Source organism: Anolis carolinensis, chromosome 6 (genome assembly GCF_035594765.1).
Source record: "Anolis carolinensis isolate JA03-04 chromosome 6, rAnoCar3.1.pri, whole genome shotgun sequence".
NCBI classification, from domain to species: domain Eukaryota; kingdom Metazoa; phylum Chordata; class Lepidosauria; order Squamata; family Dactyloidae; genus Anolis; species Anolis carolinensis.
Genome location: NC_085846.1, coordinates 88,972,843 through 88,996,203, shown reverse-complemented (window position 1 = coordinate 88,996,203; position 23,361 = coordinate 88,972,843). Strand labels below are relative to the sequence as shown.

The 23,361-nt window shown below is 38.0% G+C and overlaps 1 protein-coding gene across 3 annotated transcripts; it reads left to right on the top strand.

The window, feature by feature from the left end:
* The first annotated feature begins 335 nt into the window (after positions 1-335).
* On the top strand, positions 336-21,677 carry tmem106b (transmembrane protein 106B). 3 transcript variants are annotated; one of them, XM_062983926.1, is made up of 10 exons: positions 336-584; positions 10,525-10,571; positions 11,588-11,796; positions 14,409-14,618; positions 14,814-14,877; positions 15,951-16,110; positions 16,212-16,352; positions 16,442-16,491; positions 16,996-17,049; positions 17,373-21,677. In XM_062983926.1, exons 4-10 carry the CDS (start codon positions 14,411-14,413, stop codon positions 17,509-17,511), a joined length of 816 nt encoding a protein of 271 aa, XP_062839996.1. In that variant the 5' UTR covers positions 336-584; positions 10,525-10,571; positions 11,588-11,796; positions 14,409-14,410; the 3' UTR covers positions 17,512-21,677. The 3 variants fall into 3 exon arrangements, with proteins under 3 accessions (XP_062839996.1, XP_008110797.1, XP_008110800.1); XM_008112590.3 differs by lacking the exon at positions 11,588-11,796 and having other exon boundaries at positions 344-584; XM_008112593.3 differs by lacking the exons at positions 336-584; positions 11,588-11,796 and adding an exon at positions 641-728.
* Positions 21,678-23,361: the final 1,684 nt, after the last annotated feature.

Below are 23,361 nucleotides of genomic sequence, written 5' to 3'. Positions count from 1 at the left end.
TTCCTCCTCAGCTGCTTAAGCGGCTAAGAGGGGAAAAGGAAGGGGCCTGAGGTTGTTAGAAATGGTGGGAGTTGGAGTCCAAACCACCTTGGAAGGCCCAAGTTTGCACCCACTGAAGCTATAATGCAGTTTAACTGCATTCTGTGGCAGTGCAGGTGAGGCCTGGGAATTGCCAGGCAACCCTCTGACAAGTCAGGGCAAAGTCAGGGCAGTGGCTACACTGCGCGGGACAGCGCATGCGCCAGGCCTGCATCACTACGAATTTATTTTCCTTTAGTATAAAACAAAAATTAGTGTTTTTCCCCCTCCAGGAACCTTAGCAGTATCTATATACGACGCAGAAGCTCTCACAACATGCCCGCTCGCTTTGTATTCGCTCACGTTACCAACCAAGGCAGCGAAATCCGATTCCGAGTCAGGGCAAAAAAAAGCAAGGCCGGCTTCGAAGTGAACTACTGAGCATGCGCGTGGCTATGTCGCTGTGAAAACAGGACGGGCAGCTGTTGTTGCTGAGCAGGAGAGGGAGAGGGAGTCAAAACAAGGGCTCTTTTTTCCTGAGAGGAAAAGACTCCATCGAAACGCTGGTGAGTTCTCATAGGGATGATGGGTAGTGATGGAAAGAGGCTTTGAACAGATGTTGGTAGCGAGATGATGGGGCTTGTTGTGGAAATAAATTGTGCTTTGGGAAGGAGGCAGATGGAGTGGATAAGGCCTTGAGAGGGCGAAAGGTAAGCCATTGGACTGTGAGGGACCTAAATACATATTCTCAAATAATATCGATAGGTTGAAAAGTCACAAATATATTTTTAGAGGGGGATGTTTTCTTGCTGCTGCTCAGCAATGCTATGCTTTTCTCTTCATCTTGCAAGAGTCACAATGGGATTTACTTGTGTGATCTATATTTCAGAGAAAGGAAATTCTAAATATGAATTTGTTGTCGAAGTCTTTCATGGCCGGAATCACAGGGTTGCTGTGTGTTTTCTGGGCTGTATGGCCATGTTCCAGAAGCATTCTCTCCTGACCTTTCGCCCACATATATGGCAGGCATCCTCAGAGGTTGTGAGGTATACCTCTGAGGATGCCTGCCATAGATGTGGGCGAAACGTCAGGCGAGAATGCTTCTGGAACATGGCCATACAGCCCAGAAAGCACACAACAACCCAAAATATGAATTAATTCCAACCCAGCCCCATAGCTATGTATATTTTAAAAATGCTTCTTTTGAAGTTTTAGTGAAAACACCTTTTGAGTCCTCCTTGCCTAGGAAAAAACTGTGAAATTCATATTATTATTGTTATTATTATTATTATTAATTCATTTCTATCCCGCTTTTCTCCCATGAGTGGGATTCAAACCGGCATACAACATATACATTTCATACAAATACATCCAACCACAATACATAATCAGTGAAAACATCATATCTCTATATAAAAAACCCAATTCACATATCATAGGGTTGCCATAAATCGACAGTTGACTTGAAGGCACATGAATATGCAAAGGATCATCCTGTTCATTAAGGAGTGAGAGATAACAAGAGGACTGATTAAGTGCCATTTTGAATTAGCCATTTAAATGTTTAATTTGCTAGGATCTGGCTATAGGTCAGAAATCCTACCATCGATATGATGCTGATCTCTAGTATGGCTTCTTTCCTCTTTCCCTTGTCTACTTTATCCTTTTCTTATGTTTCCCAATACACCGGTGTATGTTTTCTCCCTTTGTTCCATTTCATTTTTGCTGGAAGCAGGCCTCCAAGAGATGTCATCTTGACACTTGCACATTAAGACTAGTATTTATGTTGCGTGCTCATAAATCTCTCCCATTTGTGCCAAGCAGGTTGTGGAGTGCCAACCGTGACTTCATCTCTGTGCCGTTTTCACCCTTTTAATCCTAACCTGTAATAATGATTCTCTTATTAATACACAGTGCAGTGTAATACAGGTGTATTATATGAGGTGTAACATATGGATCTTGTTTTTGGGGAAAAGTTGGGGGGGGGCAATATTAATGATTTTGACATATTCTTCCAGAATAAGTAGCTGGGAACCTTCCCAGACTTTATCTTGATCCAGGGTAAGGACAATCTCCACTGACTAAAGGTTGAGTGTCCAGTATTTTTTTTCATCCTTTCATGGGATTAACTTGAATCGTAATATTTAACTATGGGATGTGAGAATGGAAAATAACTCCTCTGCCCTTCTTGACAGATATGTCAGATTACAAATCATCACCAGTGCAGGGAAGGTCACTTACAGGCTTGTGGAACACTCCAGTTGTTTTCTTTTGCTGTTGAATGTTATTTTAAATTAGTGTTTCCCAAAATTTGGGGTGCATCTACACTAGAATGAACAGTTTGACATCACTTTAACTGCCATGACTCAATGTGATGGAATCCTGGGATTTGTAGTGAGGTGAGGCACCAACACTTTTGGGCAGAGAAGGTGAAAGACCTTGTAAAACTACAACTCCTAAGAATTTCATCGCATTGAGCCATGGCAAGTGGTGTCAAACTGCATTAATCCCACCTACAGTATAAGTGCACTTCTTGTCTTGCAGATGTTTTAGACTTTAGCTCCCAGAATCCCTGCTCAATGGCCATGGCAGCTGAGGCTTCTGGGAGCTGAAATCCAAAATATGTGGAAGGCCAGGGTTTGTGTATCATTATTTTTTAATAATGCTTAACTCTTCTGTTGTTTGTATATAGATATATAAAAACGGTTACTCGGGACTCAGTTAAGAGTAAAAATGTAAGTTCTTTGTTTTGTAGATCACCTGTCTATTTTCAGGTATAATTCAGAGTTCTGGTTAGGATCTCTGAGGTTCAATACAGATTGGATCCAGGCTGTCTGACAGGCCATGTTTCATTATCTGAACTTTCCTATGGCCACTTTCACACAGTTGTATAAAATCCAAATTGAACTGGATTAAATGGCAGTGTGGACTCAGATAATCCAGTTCAAAGCAGATATTGTGGATTATCTGCCTTGATATTCTTGGTTATATGGCTGTGAGGAAGGGCCCCATATTTTAAAGTTGTCAGAGGAACCCTGATTTTTGGTTTCATCAGATAGTAGAACTCTCTTTCACAGGAGGTTAGGTTAATCTTACCCTGTTGTTCTTCTGCCGACACAAAAAGAACAATTTATCCAGGGAGGATTTTTGCAACCGATTTGTTGCTGAGGAAGGTTTTTTTATTGGTGGAGCTAGTAGATCATTTCTCAACTAAATGCGTTATCTTGCTGGGGTTTATTTGGTTTTTGTATTAATATGTTTAATTGTGTTTTAAAAATTTTCCTTTGCTTTGACCTTTCTTGCTGTGAGCTGGTGGCCAATATTGAGAGAAAAGCAGGATGTAAAATAAATAAATGACACGCATAATCTATTTTTAATCAAAAGCTGACCTGTAAGTGGTCTTAAGTGATTAAATTTAGTTCTGCTAACACTGTAATTAATTGTGAGTTGCTGTGCAGTAGTTAGGGTTAGTTATGTGAACTGGAGCTGTGTGTGTTACGTTACTGAAAGATACAGTAGAGTCTCACTTATCCAAGCTAAACGGGCTGCCAAAAGCTTGGATAAGCGAATATCTTGGATTATAAGGAAGAATTAAGGAAAAGCCTATTAAACATCAAATTAGGTTATGATTTTACAAATTAAGCACCAAAACTTCATGTTATACAACAAATTTGACAGAAAAAGTAGTTCAATACACAGTAATGTTATGTTGTAATTACTATATTTACGAATTTAGCACAAAAATATAATGATGTATTGAAAACGTTGACTACAAAAATGGCTTGGATTATCCAGAGGCTTGGATAAGTGAGACTCTACTGTATGTCCAATGGCCCCTCAAACAACAGCAGTAACAAATGGCATGAGATAACTAAGCTCTATGAGTCAATTTCTGTTTACTGAGTCCTGTAGCTTAGTCACAGTCTAAGGTTATTAAATATCAGGTCCTGTACCCGAGTCCCCAGTTTTCATGAATAATCTCCAACCAGGAGACAAGACTGCAGATTCTTCCATTGAGAAAGAAGAAAGGACTGTGTTCAAATCTCCAGCTTGTATAGTAAAACAGCCGCTTCTTAAAAAGGTTTACTGTCAGGGCTGAGTACTATGGAATCTTGGGAGTTGTCGTTCATGTATTCAGCACTCTTTGACAGAGAAGGCTAAATATTTTGCAAAACTACAACTGCCATAGTTGCATAGAATGAGCTTTGGCAATTAAAGTGGTGTCAAAGTATATTAATTCTACCTCGTTATGGCATCAGAACTTACCCTCAACTCTGCTCTATATTCTGCTTCTAGCAAAAAGCAAGTAGACTTGATTAAATGCTCCTTAATGTATCCTCCTAAATATATGGGAAGGAGTAATCCTCCATTTCACCTTGAACTAGGATCTACTTCTTTAGCTAAGATTTATCTCTTCATTTCCAGATAAGAAAATGAATGTGGGTGGGTTTGAATGAGAATGTATGAGTCACTGTGGTCAATATTAAATGCATAACGTTGACTTCACCAGCAAGCCATGTCTTGCTCCAGACTTTGGCCTGGAAATCTTATTCTGAATTGACATCTGTATCACTGTCATTTCTCCAGGAGTTGGATAACTTGTCCCTCCCTTAGCAGGTGTTGGAAGAGATAAAGAAATGTGAGTTACCATATCTCTGGGTAGACCTGTTTATTAGCACAGTATTATCACATTTGTTATTAGGACTAATAGAGTAATATCGGCAAGGTGTAACCCAAATTTACTTAGAAAGAAGTGTTGCTGTGGTCAGTAGGACTCAGTTTGTAGAGTTGGGATGGGAAATCATTAAACTTGCAAACAATTTGGATTTCAGTTCCCATCTTCCTAAGCAAGGTCAATGACAAGGGATTATAGGAGAAGTAGTCCAAAACCTTTTAAATTTTAGATACTGAGTTTGCTATATTGTTAAAATAAACTACAAGAGGAAGGTGATAGTTTTCACTTGAGCCCAAAATATTTCAAACCAAAACAGGTTGTGTGACTTTACGGGTTTACCTATAACTTTACATCAGTCACAGTGACAAAAGGTAGGATGTGGAGAAGACACAAGACATTGGAAAAACCTTGCCAGATGGCATGGCTGTTCTTTCTGAAGTTGCAAGATGATTTCAACAGGTTCTGTGAAAAAAAGTATATGCACAGGGATTGTTGATTGTATTGATATTACACACACACACACACCCAAAAAACCCCTTCATTTTACTTCCCCATCATATGGCACATTTGTGGGCCTGAAAAAATATTTTGCACCAGGATGGCCATTAGTGACTTGAGTGGGGTGATGTTGGCACTGCGCTTGGGGGAATAGGGAAGGATGGCTCAGCATTTTAAAGATTCATTCAGGCTATTTTTATCATAAGGAAGTGGGCATCCGGTCACTTCTAAATCAGGAGGTGGAAAATCACCCTCCCAATTTGGAGGGTGTTTAAGGCAAATGCGGAAAGCAATTCATGCAATACTGCTAATCCTTTGGGTGCATCTGCAGTTTGACACCACTTTGATTGCCCTGGATCTATATTACTGGAATCCTGGGATTTGCAGTTTGGTGAGGCATCAGCACTCTTTGACAGGGAAGTGTTTGTAAAACTACTCACATGATTCCATATAATTGAGCTATGGTTGCTAGAGTGCTATCAAGATGCTTTAATTCTATAGTGTACGTGCATCCTATCATAACCCAGAGTGAAAGAGATTTTGCTATTGGCTGATGCTATGGGCTGATGCAAGGCTGAAATCTCGTGCAGAGGTGGGCCTTCCAGGGTGCATCTATACTGTGAAATTAATGCAGTTTGACACCTCTTCAACTGCCATAGCTCAATGCTGTGGGATCATTGGAATTGTAGTGTAGTGTGGTGTGTCATACCACTATTTAGCAGAGAAGGCTTATAAACCTACAATTTCCATGATGCCATAGCATTCAGCCATGGCAGTTAAAGTTGCATTCTATAGCCTAGATACACTCCTTCCATTCCTGCCAGAAACAAAATGAGGAAAAATATAAATGTTTGTAATTTATAGACAAAGTTTATCTTCGCACATGCAGGCCTATCTAGTTTTTAGCACTACAAAATTTCAACATTCAGAAAGATTTTTGATTTCTCTCTATATTTCATCCGGGCATTGCTACTATATTGTCTTCCATTATATTTATTTCATTGTGTTCACTTTGGTTGCATAAGGTAGCTGTGTTCTCAATTTGCTTCTGTCAGAAAAAATACCTTTGGTTGTAATTGTTTAAAACTTTAGATCATCACAGTGTAATAAGTATGATGTAGGAGTGGCTGAATATTATGATTTTGATATAGTAGTGGCTAAATATTTTGTCCATTTCATTGTGGCAATTTAAGGTGATGAATAACAACCAAAGTGAATATACTTTTTCTTTAAAGGCATAGCACATAGTGGTAAGATCTGAATGAAATGTAAAAGGAAATCAAAATTCTTTCTAAATATGGAAATAACAACTAAAATAGAAGAGAAGCATATTCAACATAAACCAGAGATATTTTTTTTATACAAATCCAAGACTGCTGGATGAAACCTAAATGTAAAATTCTGTGATACTGCTTTCCAGGGTTTTTTTTGTTACAAGTCACTGTTAACCAAAAAAATTATAAGCAAAGAACATTAACATCAAAATTATCAACAGTGAAATTCCTTCAGTGTTTTTAGATATGCCCTATAAAACATGGCCCTGATTTACATCATTTCAAAGTGTTGAGATCTCTGTTAAAAGGGAAATGAAGCATTTTACCATTTGGCAAATTGCCAAACTTTAAATCACATTACAGTTCATAGGGCTGATGATAGTAGTGGATAACGCTTTTAGAAAGTTTTAACTGCTTGGCTGGTCTTCAGAAACAAACACTTTTCATTCCACTGCCTTAGAAAGAATGAGCATGTGCAGAGTATATCATGGTGCAGTGATTAGTATGTGGCGCAAATCACTGTCCCCCCCAATTAAGTTCTGAATCCTGGGAGTTGTAGTTTCCCAATGTCTTTAGCCTTCTCTGCCCAAGTGTCATGTGCCTCACCAAACTATAACTCCCAGGATTCCATAGCACTAATATTTTGATAAGGGACCAGCACTAGTTGGCTAAGGGCCTTGCAAAATTGCAACTCCCATGATTTTGTAGCATAATTAATGCAGTTTAACACCACTTTAACTGTCATGGGAGCTGTGGTTTTACAAGGACTTTAGTCCTCTGAGTGCTGTTGCCTCACCAAACTAGAAATCCCAGGATTCCATACCCTTGAGCTGTGGCAGTGAAACTGGACATCAAACTGCATTAATTCCACAGTGCAGATGCACCCTTGGTTGTCTTGGGCCAGACATTTTTTTTAGTCTGACCAACTTCACAGAGGAGTTGTGGTAAGGATTAAAGTGTAGAGCAGGGGTCCTCAAACTTTTTAAGCCGAGGGCCGGTCCACAATCCTTTTGACTGTTGAGGGGCCGGATTATCATTTGAAAGAGAATACAAACAAATTCTGATGCACACTGCATATGTCTTATTTACAGTGCAAAAACAACAAGTACAATGAAATAACAATACAATATTTAAAAATAAAAACAAATTTAATCAACATACATTTATCAGGATTTCAATGGGAAGTGTGCTCCTGCTTCTGGCCAATGAGATAGTCAAGTTAATTAGGGTTGTTGTTGTTGTTGTTGTTGTTGTTGTTGTTGTTGTTGTTGTGTGCCTTCAAGTCATTTCAGACTTTGGGCGAGCCTAAGTCTAAAATTTATTTATTTATTATTGACTGCATTAATTTACTACATTTGTATCACACCCTTCTCACCCCAAAGGGGACTCAGAGTGGCTTACAAATTATATGTACATACAATATATTATATTATTAGCATAGCACAATATCAGCATTATATATTACTACATTGAACTATACCACTATACTGTAATATTATTAGTAATATTATGTGTAATATAGAATATATAATTAATATTATTATATGGTATTATTATTAGTGTTATGTTGTATTACATTATAATATTATTTTCAATATTATATGTATATACAATATATCTATATATATAAAAGAGTGATGGCATCACGGCAGTGGACAAAACAACAAAAATAAACACCCCACAACCTCGAAAATTGACAGCACAACCCCTCATCCATGCCTCTAGGTTGATACAACAAAAAGAAAAGAAAAATAAAGTCCTAATTAGAGGAAGGGGAATAATTGTTTTTATCCAGTTGCTGCCAGTTAGAAGGCTCAGCTCCGCTCACTTGGTCTCCTAGCAACCCACTAAGCCCAGGGGACCCTTTACCTTAACTATCACCAATTCCTCAATACTTTATTTCCCATACCACCATACTTCGCCACAGCAACGCGTGGCCGGGCACAGCTAGTTATATTATAAAACTGAGGGCGGGGGCCAGGTAAATGACCTCGGAGGGCCGCATCCGGCCCCCGGGCCTTAGTTTGGGGACCCCTGGTGTAGAGGGACATCAGAGTCAATGGAAGAAATACGAAATTTAAATGTTTGTTGTTGGGTGCCTTCAATTCATTTGTCTTATAGGTTTCCATAGCAAAATTACTTTCTGAGGCTGAGAGAGTGTGACTTGTCACCCAATGGGTTTCCATGGCCTAGCGGGGATTGCAACCTTAGTCTTCAGAGCCTTTGGGTACATCTACACCAGGCATGGGCAAACTTCGGCCCTCCAGGTGTTTTGGACTTCAACTCCCACAATTCCTAACAGCCTACTGGCTGTTAGGAATTGTGGGAGTTGAAGTCCAAAACACTTGGAGGGCCGAAGTTTGCCCATGCCTGATCTACACTGTTGAATTAATGTAGTCTGACAACACTTTCCTACTATGGCTGAATGCTTTGGAATCCAGGGATTTGTAGTTTGGTGAGCCACTTTCATGGAAAAGGCTAAAGACCTTGGAAAACTACAACTCTCCTAATGCCATAGCATTGAGATGTAGCAGTTAAAGTTGTGTCAAAATGCTTCAGTTCTACAATGCAGATTATTTATTTATTTATTTATTTACTACATTTATATCCCGCCCTTCTCACCCCAAAGGGAACTCAGAGCGGCTTACAAATTAAATTTGCATACAATATTATATTATTAGCATAGCACAATACTGGCATTAAATTACTATATTGTACTATATCAATGGAGCCCCGGTGGCACAGTGTGTTAAAGCGCTGAGCTGCTGAACTTGTGGACCGAAAGGGAGCGGAGTGAGCGCCCGCTGTTAGCTCCAGCTTCTGCCAACCTAGCAGTTCGAAAACATGCCAATGTGAGTAGATCAATAGGTACCGCTCAGGCGGAAAGGTAACAGCACACCATGCAGTCATGCCAGCCACATGACCTTGGAGGTGTCTACGGACAACGCCGGCTCTTCGGCTTAGAAATGGAGATGAGCACCAACCCCCTGAGTCAGACATGACTCGACTTAACGTCAGGGGAAACCTTTACCTTTATCTTTTACTTTATCAATATATTGTAATATTATTAGTAATATTACATGTAATATTGTATTATTAGTATTATATCGTATTACAAGATTAACCCCAGGGCAAACGGTTTCTGCTCATTCCTCATCTCGTGGGTCAAGAAACAAGGGTTCCTGCGGGAGGAATTCCTGCCCAGATCAAAAGATAGATAGATTTATATACATACATACATACATACATACATACATATATATATATACACACACACACACACACACACACAAATACATACATATATTGAAGCAAGTGTATAAAAAAATTCCATGGGGTAAAAATAATACTGGATCTCTTCTCTGTAATATTCCATATTATTCTGTGGCTAAAGAAAAAAAACTTCAGAGTGTTTTGTCTGGGGAAAAGACCGCAGGGCTTCTCCTTCGTGCAGAGAGCATGCTGGGAACTGTAGTCAATTCCGCTTAGTGCTAGAAAAGCCAGCCTGCTTTCCCTTCAGGGTTCTGGACTACAAATCCCAGGAAGCGCTCATTTTGACAGAATTCCCCCCCCCCCCAATAATTACCCCCTACTAAATTCATCTCCACGTTGTTGGAATACGCGAGAGAGGCATACGTGTAGAGGTATTTGTGAGTGGCTTTCTTGCTGCCTATCGCCTTCTTTTTCTGTCACCCCCCCCCCCCCTCCGCGTACACTGCTTTGGTACAGCCCTCTTTAAAATAATGGAGGGTTATACCAAAATACAGCCTGCGGGGGTTAGTGCTTTGGTGGAACCCCACATAGAACCAATGATGGGTTGTACCAAAGCGACGCTTCTGCGGGGAGGGGGAGGGATGAACAACGACGATGGTTTTTAATAGCTTTCAACGGGAGGCCTCTCCAGCCGTGAGAGATGACTATGCGCATGCGTAGTAAGGCGAATTGTGGGGCGAAAGAGACAGCACAGGCCCAGATGATTATTAGGCCTTCCTCAGCCCCATTGCAGCCAAACTTTAAGTGTGTTTACTATTTATTCTGTTTATTTATTTGCCTTTCCAGGTAAAGGGCCCACGTTTACAAACGGGAGCAGCCTGAAGAAGCCTCAGGTGAGAGATGCTTAGCAATACAATCTAATTTTCCTCACTTTTTGAAGATAATTTCTTTTTGTGAGGGATGCCATGGATAAGAACTGACATTAGAGTGATAGAAAACCTCTGTCAAAACTATACAAGAAATGGGTTCGTTCCTTTCCCTTTTTGTCAGTAGTGAATTTTTGCCTAGATAAAATCTGTGTAGGATTGCTGTGAGTTGTCTGGGCTGTATGGCCATGTTCCAGAAGCATTCTCTACTGACGTTTCTCCCACATCTATGGCAGGCATCCTCAGAAGTTGTGAGGTCTGTTGGAAACTAGGCAAGTGGTTTTTATATATTATGGAATGTCCAGAGTGGGAGGAAGAACTCTTGCCTATTTGAGGCAAGTGTGAATGTTGTAATTGGTCAACGTGATTAGCATTGAATGGCCTTTTGGCTGCAAAGCCTGCCTGCCTGCTTCCTGCCTGGGGGAATCCTTTGTTGGGAGTTGTTAGCTGGCCCTGATTGTTTCATGCCTGGAATTCCCTTGTTTTCTGAGTGCTGTTCTTTATTTACTGTCCTGATTTTAGCGTTTTTAAATCATTTCCATGGTTTCCTCCTTTCTGTTGAAATTTTCCACATGCTTGTGGATTTCATTGGCTTCTTTGTGTAGATAAATAGATGAATGATAGTAATAATAACTTTGTTTTTATATCCCGCCACCATTTCCCCGAAGGGACTTGGGGCGGCTTACAAGCAGGACCAAGCCCAATAAAACAAAGTTTACAAACTAAAAACACATTTAAAATATAATACACATATAAACAATTTGATTAAACAATTAAAAACAGCAGAATATAAAAACAACCTTTAAAATGAATTAAAGCAAACATTAAATAACCAGAACCAGAGACAAGGTGGGCAAGATTAGAAATTGGAGGGGGGTGGGGGTGGGCATGGGCTGGTGCAAAAAGTGCTGGGGCTGGGGTAAAGTGCTGAGCTTCCTGTAATGGCCAGTTTGGGATGAGCATTTATGATATTGAACATCCAGGTTTTGAAGTCCCTGCGGAAGCTGGACAGAGTGTGTTCTAGCCTAATCTCCCTGGGGAGGGAGTTCCAGAGCCGAGGGGGCACCACCGAGAAGGCCCTCACTCTTGTCCCCACCAACTGTGCTTGTGACAGCGGTGGGAGTGAGAGAAGAGCTTCCCTGGCAGATCTTAGGATCCACACCAGTTCATAGGGGAAAATGTGGTTGTGAAGGTAGGTAGGACCTGAACCATTTCGGGCTTTGTAGGTAATAACCTGCACTTTGAATTGGTACCGGAAACTTATTGGCAACCAGTGGACCAGTGATGGTTTTTCATGCAATGTCAGACATCAATTTTACTATCTTTCTTCTTTTCTTTCTTCCTTTCCTTTCCTTTCCTTCCCTTCCCTTCCCTTCCCTTCCCTTCCCTTCCCTTCCCTTCCCTTCCCTTCCCTTCCCTTCCCTTCCCTTCCCTTCCCTTCCTAGTATTGCCTGACAAGTCAGGGCAAAATAAGGGCAGTAACTATGCTGTGGAAAATTGAGCATATGTTTGGCTTTTGTGTCTAGATTTGGGTTCCCTTTTGTGTATGCATATCAGATAATAGGTATCTCAAAATCCAAAACACTCCTGGTCCCAAGCATTTCGGAGAAGGGATTCTCAACCTGTAGGGGCTAGGGTGATTATTTGAAGGTTAAATAAATACTATATATTTATATTGAATAATAATTGCTGTGATAATAATTTAGTCAGAGTTACAAATAAATGACAATTTAATGGAAGGAATTCACATTGTCATCTCTTTTTCCCCATGATAACTCTTTCAGGAGTGAATTTCCTTTCCTAAGGGTAAATTTCTCTCACTTTTTATTGTCTTACCTCTGTTCTTAACTTTGAGCCTTTTGTAAGTCAGACTTTTTAAATAATTTGCATTTTGTTGTTATGTTTTCAAGTCATTTCTGACTTGTGACTCTAAGGTGACCTTATATATATATATACATGGACCAGTATAATACAGGCAGTCCCTGAGTTACAAACATCTGACTTACAAGTGATTCATAGTTAGGAATAGGATGGAGACAACAGTAAGTGAAAGAAATCTACTTCTAGGAAGGGAAATTCTGACTTACATACAAATTCAACTTAAGAACACAACCTATCTTGTTCATAATTTGGGGACTGCCTGTATTTATATTGCTGAGTTATTTGCTCTGATTTTAGTCACTGGGTGTCTGGATGCTGATTTGTGGAGGGCATGTGTATACTTAGCAATAATTTTGTGGCCCCTAGAACCAGCATGGTCCAGCAGTTAACGTTGAACTATAGCTCTAGATACCAGGGTTTGAATCTGCTGGGCCATTGAAACCTCCTGGGTGTCATTGGGCAAATCACATTCTCTCAGCTTCAGGGGAAGGCAAGGGCAAAACTGCTCTGAACAAATATTTCCAAGAAAACCCCATAAAAGGTTTGTCTTAAGGTCGTTATAAGTCAGAAACAATTTGAAGGGACACAGCATCAACAATATGTGGTCCATATGAGTGATTTTACAGTACTAATTCATGAGGTTCCCCAGAACCTCAAAGATAGTAATGAAGCTTGTTGTGATATACACAGTTCTGAAGATATATCATTAAGTAGGCACTTAGAAGAACTTTCTCACAAATTCTTTAGAGGCAAAAACAGGCCACCACTGAATAAATCTTGCCAAGAAAACCTCATGATAGGTTTCCCATAGGGTTTGGTGTAAATCAGAAATGACTTTAGGCAAACAGTACAACAAAATTGACCATGGTATCGATTCTAAAAACATTAGGGCAATGCAAACATAATATACCAGAATTAGTTTTCCTTAATGGTGTTAGGTATTATATCTGGATATCTAAACTGTAGTTAGATGTGTTAAATCATTTTTATTGGCAATATCCCTGTAAAACAGAATTTCTAGTCTGTGTAAAAGTCTAAACTAGAATGGAATAACACCATGCAATAACAAATTCAGACATACAATACAAAAGCAACCCAAAATAAAAAATATCAGACACAAAGCCTACATGTTAAAATGCAAAAAAACAAAAACAAAACCTTCAGGAACTGAAACCAGACAGAGAATAAATCAGGAGTTGAAACAATCAACGTGTAATGGGGATTAAAATAACAAAGATTTACAAACCTGGGATTATTTTAAATTAATTTAGGATCTTAAGTAGAGTTAAAGCAAGAAGCCATGATTAGTGCTGTTGGTAAACTATCTACATATTTACCAAGATAATTTTCTGTTTCTATAATTGAAAATACTAAAATCCAACAAGGGCTAATAGCATCTTGCAAAAATGCACTAAGTAATTGGTTTGAATATTTACAAAATGGCATCAGAAAATATAGTTACACTTTTTTGGCAACAATAGTTGTCAAATATTTTTTCTGAAGTGTATGTTTGTGTCAATTATCATCTAAATTAGATTTCAGTTTATGGTTTATAGCAGATTCTAAAAACATGCACTCAGAGATCTTGTGTTTGCTTACATCTGTTGACTATTTCAGAAATGGCTGTCCAGACGCCTACACCGTCTTAAGAATCAGCAGAGGATCTTGTTTCTGAAAGAATAACAAAGTAGTCTATTAATAATTCCCCAAACAAAACCTTCTGTGGTCTAATGCATGAGTTTTCACTTAGGGCCACATCAGCCTTATGATTGCCTTCAAAGGGCCATTTGGAATTGTAAGACTGTATAAATGTAACTATATTGCTCTGGTATTGAAAGACTTGTAGGCCACATAAAATCTGGCCCACGGGCCTTGTGTTTGACACACATGGCTAATGTCTGCCTCTAACTTTACTGTCAACAGACATGGGGAAGTCTTTTTCGATGCCTTCACATGCCTCTAAAGAGGATGGGATTTCATCATCGGACAACATGAGGAATGGATTAGTTCACTCGGAATCTCACAGTGAAGATGGAAGAAATGGAGATGTGTCACAGTTTCCATATGTTGAGTTTACTGGAAGAGACAGTGTCACATGCCCTACTTGTCAAGGGACAGGGAGGATCCCTCGTGGTAGGTCTAGACTGTATACTTAATCTCTAAATGCATGAACAACATAACCACTGCTGCCCTTTAAAATATGTTTTGCCTCTTAAGTTCTGGGTTCATCTACACAGTGGTATTAATGCAGTTTGACAGCATTTTAACTGCCATGGCTCAGATCTGTGGAATCATGGATACTGAGCAATTATTCCCTTCTGCTTCTAGGACAGGAAAACCAGCTTGTTGCCCTGATTCCATACAGCGATCAGAGGCTGAGGCCAAGAAGAACGTAAGTTGTGGTATCAATGAGCATGGATTATTTTAAAGTTTGGTTTCTGTCTAATCAAATCTAGCTTTGAAAAGTAGGATTCTGATGAAATACTCTGCTATCTTTTGCTATCTGGCGGCTGGAATTATTCCTGTGCACCTTTATATTTCATAAGCACACAACTTCCTGCGATACAGGTTGGATTGCTTTGCTATGGATAATCTTGTTTACTTTTGGCACAAACTTCTAACAATGCTCTATTGTTCCCATGTTTCATTGGATGAATTCAAGGGAAGAGGGTGGTCAATGTGGCTGAGGTCAATATGTTGTCTTTGTAAGATTAATAGACATAAACCACCAAGGGAAGCTAAACGTCAAGGTATGCCCGTCCTCCTTTTTTTGTTTATAACCATCTATTTTCCATAGCCATGATATTAAAGATGTTTTCTCCAGTGGTTAGAAGCCTAGAGGTCCAAAATCCACAGTTGTGCAGCCTTTATTAGAACCAAGCCAAAGGCCACAGAAACATACAAACTTTTGAGTTTTCCAGAACTCTTCATAGAGCAGGAGAAAGGAAAAATGTTCATAAAGTTAGGCTTAATCTGATCATGTAATGTCTTGAAAATTAGCTTTTTTAGTGTCCCTTTGGAATGCTCATTTAATGCAGAGTGAGAGTTGGAGCTTTCTAAAAAGTTTTTTTTTCACATGGGCTTTCCTTACTTCATAACTTATTTTATTTACCATATTATATCCCGCCTTTCTCACCTCGAAGGGGACTCAAGGTGGCCTTTCATGGCCATGGAATTGTTTTTACATAAATTGTGTGTTAAGTTTAATTCAATTTAGATGATAGATAGATAGATAGATAGATAGATAGATAGATAGATAGATAGATAATATAAAACAACATATAACTCTCTCTGTATACAGTATGTGTGTATATGTGTGTTGTATTCTATATAATTGTAAGGACTATAAAAGCATTATAAATTAATATCAATAAAATCTACATAGTGCAAAGAAAATGTATAGGGTTAGTGTTTGAATTTTTTAAAATAAGTACTTATTGGTAATCCGACTTGTCTTTTTTGCAGAAAGCTTTACGTGACTGCCTCTGTAATCGTTTGCTTGCTACTTTCTGGCCTCGCAGTATTTTTCTTATTTCCACGATCTATTGATGTGGAATACATCGGAGTCAAATCAGTATATGTTAGTTACGAAGCACAGAGGCGCATCATATATTTAAATATTACGGTAAGGTTATTATTGCATATACTTTGATTTTGTTAGCCTCCTGGAACTTTAGATAGACATTTAGGATTCTAATCTAAAATTCTAATCTTTTTCTCCTATAGAATACATTGAACATAACAAACAACAATTATTACTCTGTTGAAGTTGAAAACATTACAGCCCAGGTACAGTTTTCAAAGACAGTTATTGGAAAAGCACGATTGAACAATAACACCCACATTGGACCCTTGGATATGAAACAGGTACATATAGCTTTGTCACATAAGATATGACTACTTTTTGCAGCAAAGTTTCGAGAATCTTATCCAGTTTTCTTGTGTTTTCCCCCCAGATTGATTATATGGTGCCAACTGTTATACAAGATGAGATGAGTTACATGTTGTAAGTGTTTGACTCTCAAGATTTTTTGTCATAGGGATGTAGCAGACTCATATCACAGTGTAGCCCAATCTTTGAATAGCTGGACTCAAGTAGCCTATAAGGTCAAAATGTTTTCAAAAAGTTCACCACCAGTCTTGAGCAAGTAGGGAAGGGAAACTATGGCTAAATGTCCAATTATATTGCCCGTAGGTCATTTTAAGCACCCTCTCAGAAAGTCGTGTGTGGAGTTGGAAGGAAGCCTTGAGACATAATATGTCATACTTTCTCCATCTCTGTTTTAAGTTATTTCATGTGAGGTGAGGCACAAAAGTGCAGAATGCAGAAAAGTGAAAAAATAAAGAATCTTTGAATAGCTTTGATTTCTTCTTATCCCTGTTGCATTCAACCTACTTTTGAGGAAAAGAAATAAAGGGCAGAGCAGGGCAGCCAAACACAAAGCAAACATGCTTACTTTAAATTTCTGACTTGATACAGAATGTGCTAATGCTGCTTTCTTTCTTACAGTGATTTTTGTACCCTAATCTCTATCAAAGTACATAACATAGTAGTCATGATGCAGTAAGTATGCTTGGTTTTTATTCACATAAAAATTAATTTTGCAAAATATTATCTTAATTTCCCCCTTTTTAACTAAAGAATTGCACTTTCATTACTCTCTCCTCCTGTCTTGGTCTGTTGTATAGTTTAATTGATACTGATTTATTGTTGTGAAGTGTAGGGAAGCAAATAAATGGATCTTAAGAAAAGCATTGTTTGGATAAATTTGGTGAACCAGTAAAGGTGTATCTTTGTTAATGAAGCAGATGTGCTCATGAGCTTTTCTTCTTTGAAAACTTGTGTATAATATACCTCCCCCCCCCCCCCCCAAATGTTTCTTGCAGAGTGACTGTGACCACCTCATATTTTGGCCACTCTGAACAAATATCTCAGGAACGATACCAATATGTAGACTGTGGAGGAAACACAACTTACCAGCTGGGACAGTCAGAGTATCTAAATGTACCTCTGCCTCCTCAGTAAAGAAGGAGAGATATGCCTGTGCGACAAAAGAAAATGACTGTTGGTTCTTTCATTTACCATCAGAAGTTGGACTTTCAACCATGTCTGGTACTGCTGAGGTGGATGCATATACGTTAGAGCTGAAGGCTTTTATACTTAGAGGCATGAGCAGAAAGGAGGCAGTTTGTATATATTCACACTTCATATTTCCTTCCTTTCTACTCCAAGTGTGTACGTATTATTTCAAACTGTTAACACTAAGGGATGGGAAAACACAAATATACTTGTATTTCCCTGTGGAAATAAAGCTTCATGACCTATAAGTCAGTATGCAACCATTTCATTGTATACATGACAGTGTGCCACTAACAAGCATATAATGGAATAAGCTAATGACATATTTTCAGTGCTGCTGACTTAGCATAGATGAAGGTCTAATCTGTTACATGAAACCAGTGGTCATATTGTAGGATTAGAAGACACGTTTGTATCTAATAATTTAAATCACAACTCTGTTATTAATGTTTGCAATTATGCTTTTATAAGATCCCATTCAACTGATGTACTTGTTATTACAGGTTTGCTTGAGACACTGAATACCACTTGATTGGTTCATATGTGTAGGAATGGGAATAAGATGAGGAGTAAAATGCAGTGCATTAGAGAAAAGCTTAATTTTTGTGGAAATTGAAACATACTTGTTGATCCTTATTAAGTAGTTGGTGGCCTGTCTGCTTTTCTCAGAGCTCTTTAAATATGCTTTCGATTTCTGCACAAATTCACTTCATAGTAATTTGGGTCATATTTAACTAGACTTCTGACAGAAGCAAATGTAAAATGTATTAGTTGTAGCAGAAGAACACTTCGGCACAAATAACCAGATGTCAGAGTTGCTGTATATCAGTATTTTGTCTTTAAGAGCTTGTGTGTCTGTGGGTACAAATATACTTCCACATGTTGATCATCAGTGAGAATTCATTCAAGGAACCAATGATCAATTCTAGAATTGCTGGCTTGACAACTTATTTCTACCTTGTATTTGGAAGGCAAATGATTTTGATGATAAAATGACTGTATCTGTTATTCCTAAGAACATTGGCAAGGGAAATTGAATTACCAGTCACCTGTCTATCATGAGTTCCCTTTTAAGGATATCATTGTAGTATTGGAAGCAGTTACTCCTTAGGAGCTCCCATGCCGTAATAGCTGAATAGAGACAGGGCCTTTGGGGTATAATGTGGACACAATATTACACTGTCATTGTTGCACTTTTTACACTATGAACGCACTATATTTTGAATTGAATGGGATCTAGCTAGCCAACTGGGGAAAGTCTGTTCCATCATAACAGCAGTCCCTCTTTGATAGGTGACAAAGTTGTTACTAAAAATTATGAAAGACTAGATGTAATGTCATGCAATTTTGCATTTTGAAGTTAAATTGGTTTCTATGAGAAAGATTGTAAGCTTAATGTGGAGATCAGTGTAGTTTGGAAGTGTTTAGTTCTTGCTTGGATCATGTCCATGTTTTGCCTATATCTTATGTTTGCACTTACAAATGTAAATAGTCCCAGATCCTGGGTAACAAAACTTGTAAATTCTTACTTTTCTGTTTAATATTAATGCTGATAATGCCCTTTGCTTGATAGCCATCATTGTTACAAGCTTCGATGGCAGAAAGAAATCTGTTTAGGTTTATATATGAAAGATTGAGTTTCTGCAATATGGCAGAGTTTGTTATTGCTAATTGGCATAATGCCTATGTATTGATATGTTAGTATTTTGCTGTGTTTCATTTCTGGAATTAATTTAGCAAACTATAATGGGGGAATTTCTCATGAGAACACTTTTAAACATTCTTTCTGCTCTGAATAGAGAGCATTCATGAATAGCCTTGTTCAAATAATGAGACCACTCTTGGACCAAAATGAAATAAGTGGATTACAACAGACAGTGAAGCCTTAAAATCAGGGTGGTGGGTGTTTATTTTGTAAGTTTATAAACAAAAAAGTAGTACGTTATTAATTCCAAAAGTGTCGTATTTTCTTTATACAAGATGTCTTAATCCTTTGATCAAAAATACTGTTTAAAAAGTTATACAACAAATGTAACCTAAGGACAGGATAAATAAAAACCTCAAAAATAACTTTTCTCTAATTCATGCTGTAACAGTTTAGGTTTAAGATATAAAGAAATAAATGATTGTCAATGGTTGAGTCTTCTGTAGTGTCCTGCAGAAAATGCATGAAGTTATACAGTAAGATAAAGAATAGCAGTGAAGAATATAAATTGTTCAGTGCATAAAAGTGTTAAAAACACAACCACTATATAAAGTAAGGTGGAAATAATAGTATTTTCAAATGATATGACTGAAGTGACACAAAAAGAACCTGGCACATACAAACTCCATATATCACCTACATACCTTTAGATATTATTTGTTTTATTGATAATGCTGTGTTTGAAATAAAATATTTTTCGAACTCATAAACTGCTATAAAGGTTTGATAGTACAACATTTTTAGGTGAAAAGTCAAGAGTTGCAGATAAAGTGAATATGGAATGGATACATTTTAAAGAAGGATCCATCCCTGAAACAAGAAGTTCCTTAAAGAAGCATTTAAGACGATTGTAAACTGGTTTGACTGGAATTGATCCATGCAGGGTATGAGTGTTTGGAGAAGAGAATTTGGCGAATGTCCCTTCAATCTAATTTCTATCATGACTTGAAAATGATATGTTGCAATTACAATAGGAAGCTCATTTGTTTCTTAGTTTCTGGGGATATATGCATGCATTTTTTTCACTTTGGAAGAGCTGCCTGTGCTGTTCGAAAAACATCCTCACTATGGCTATTTCTTACATTCAGCTTTCATTCTGGAATATTCCACTTTAAATTGATAAAATATGGCAGTCTGAAATTGTACTAGGAAAGGGAAAGGAATTAGGTAATTCAGTGCAAATCGTATACGTTGATATTGTCTAACTAGGAAACAATTTAAAATTATCCTGAATTCAATCACTCTACAATCACAGTTCATTTTTATCTCCTTAACAATATACATCTGTCTGATAAATTGTAATTTCAGCACTGTTCTTGAATTCCATCTCACTTGTAATATAAGATACCATTGGGTTTTTTTAAAACGTGTTTTGAAGTTCTTTTAAATGCACTTTGTGTGTAATGTACATATTTCTGTACAATTTTATAGCTGTATTTTGGTATGATTCTAATCTATCCTCTGATTCAGTGAAATAAATCAACTGGACATAGTTTGTAAAGAATGAACTACTCACCACAACTCAATTCAAATATAATGCTAAACCAGAATTTAGTGGTATAAGAGAAAGCTGTTATAAGATTCCAACTAATTTGAACTGACTGTTTTGAGAAGCTGCACTTTTTCTAAATCAGGCTGTAATGAAAAATAGTCATTTTTCATGCAAGTGTTTTCAGCCTCTGTTTATATCAATAGAAGTGGGGTGCTTGAAGTTCATTGCAGTCTATTCCCATAATGTTGACCTTTACTTTTAGCCTTATATTTAAAGACTCAGACCTGTTTTGGACTCTGCTGCCAATGCAGACATGGAGAACATGGAGATAAGTAACATAGACCAGTGTATTGAGGGTAAAAGAGCATAGACATTTATGAAAATTGTTATAAAATTATTTACTTCACGAAGATCTATTGTGCAGGAAGAATCAAAGTAATATTCTTTGCCATCACACGTGTGTCTTGAATGCCTTTTTTTCTTGGCATTGTGATTTCTAAAACTTTGCCACCACAAATAAAAAAAAGCTGTTCCTGGTATACAGATGAAATATGCAAGGCATATTATATAATTGTTAATATTATTGAATGTCTATGTATCATTTTATCCTTGCGTAGATTAGACTGGGCACAGTTGTAACAGCACAGCCATGTTCTTCATTGTTGAAAGTAAGACAAACCATAATTGATCTTATTTCTTCATGAAAAGTAATATCATGACCTGCTTTTTAAAGAACATGTGAATTTACTACTATGAGTGCTCATTGTATAAAAATACATACAATTTATGTATAGAAATAATAAAATATAAGAAATATTTTTGTAATTTCAGAATGGTAATAGCTCATGTAATTGTGTGGCAAACTGTATGCAGTGTTTTGAACCATGACAAATAAAAGTTCTCTGTGCCATTGTTTATTTTGGATGTGCGTTGAGAGATCTCAGGATAGTTATAAGGTCATCGTAAATCTTTTGTAATGTATACTTTTCTTCCAGTGGAAGAAAAAACTGGGAATTATTTTAACCTCAAAAAGCAATAGGATTGTTGCATCCTATCAGAATCATATAAATCAGCTTAGGCTTTCTTAAAGTTGTTTGCTAGTTTAGTACAAAATTTAGTGAGCCCTCAGTATCCACTGAGGTTTGGTTCCAGGATACCAAAATCCATGGATGCTCCAAGTCCCATTAGATACAATGGCATAGTAAAAGGGAGTGCTGGAGAGAACCTGTGAAATGGTGGGAAGCAATAACCGGCAGAGTCTACACATCAAGGTGTTGTCCTTGGTGCATAGGTTTGCTTTATCATTTTCCCAAAACATTTTTGAACCATGGTTGATTGAATTCATGAATGCAGAACCTATGGATATGGAGGACTGACTTTATAGACCTTGTCTGCTTCTAAATGTTGTCTTACAGTACAGGCATCCAAGATCAGCAAATGGTATCATTACATCACAAACCAACAATTGGTTTGAAAGAATGTTGGGCCACAGAATCAGTGAGCATGGCTGATGAAGCTGGAAGCTCTGAAAAGCTTCTTGTTGGGGTTTTCGTTGATTTAAAAAATTATGTACTAGACAAGACATACAAAATACCTTCCAAATAGGTTATGAACTGAGTGCAGAAGATAAGAAACTATGGAGAGTGGGGTGGGCCATTGTGGAAGGTTAGGGGGCTACATTAGACCTTCAGAAGGCCTTGGAGGGTCTCCACCTACCTATTTTCATACATACACAAATACACATATCCAGGAGGATATGATGGGATAATGTGTTGTTGAAGGCTTTCATGGCCAGAATCCCTGGTTTACTATGAGTTTTCTGGGCTGTAGGGTAATGTTCCAGAAGCATTCTCTCCTGGCGTTTCACCCACATTTATGGCAGGATGCCTACCATAGATGTTGGCGAAACATTAGGAGAGAGTGCTTCTGGGGCATGGCCATACAGCCCGGAAAACTCACAGCAACCCACCGATATGATGGATGTTTCCCCAATGTTTTGGGACCTTCCTGGAAACATTTGTTTTCTGGGCAAAGTAAAAAAGTGTAGGTTAGTCCTAAATGATTTTGGTCCAGGTTATCTGCGGGATCACTTTCTCCTGTACAATCAGCACTGTATATTGAGGTCCTCTGGGGGACATTGACTTCAACCAGCTAGAATCTGATTGATACCTGTCACTGAAGGATCATTTCCTTGGTCATCCCTAGACTATGGAATGACTGCTGGAAGAGATTCAGCAGGTAAACGGGCTGTCAGAACTTTAAAAAGAATTGAATACCAATCTTTTCTGACAAGTCTCAGTCAATTTCAAACTATGGGTTACAACTGACGTTTTATAGGTATGAATGTATTTATACTATTTTATATACTTGTCTGTTTTGAAACTATTGTGTTTTAGCTATATTCTATCCTGCCTCGAGCCTAAATTTTTTGTCTATTTTCGGTTCTGGGGGTGCCCTTTTTAAAAATAAAAGGGAGTGGGCTGGGAGTCATGCAAAACATGGTAGAAACATGCCGCTGCTATCACTTTTTGGAGGGAATTTAGGGGCAAAAAAATATTTCAGATTGTCTCATCATAGAGGTTTTCTTGTAAGAGATTCA

Bases quoted from the DNA above. Each gene is read 5' to 3' on its own strand.
- tmem106b (XM_062983926.1), top strand. From the start codon at position 14,411: ATGGGGAAGTCTTTTTCGATGCCTTCACATGCCTCTAAAGAGGATGGG. The intron at 14,878-15,950 runs GTAAGTTGTGGT...TCTTTTTTGCAG, and splicing joins AGGCTGAGGCCAAGAAGAAC to AAAGCTTTACGTGACTGCCT. The intron at 16,111-16,211 runs GTAAGGTTATTA...TTTCTCCTATAG, and splicing joins TCATATATTTAAATATTACG to AATACATTGAACATAACAAA.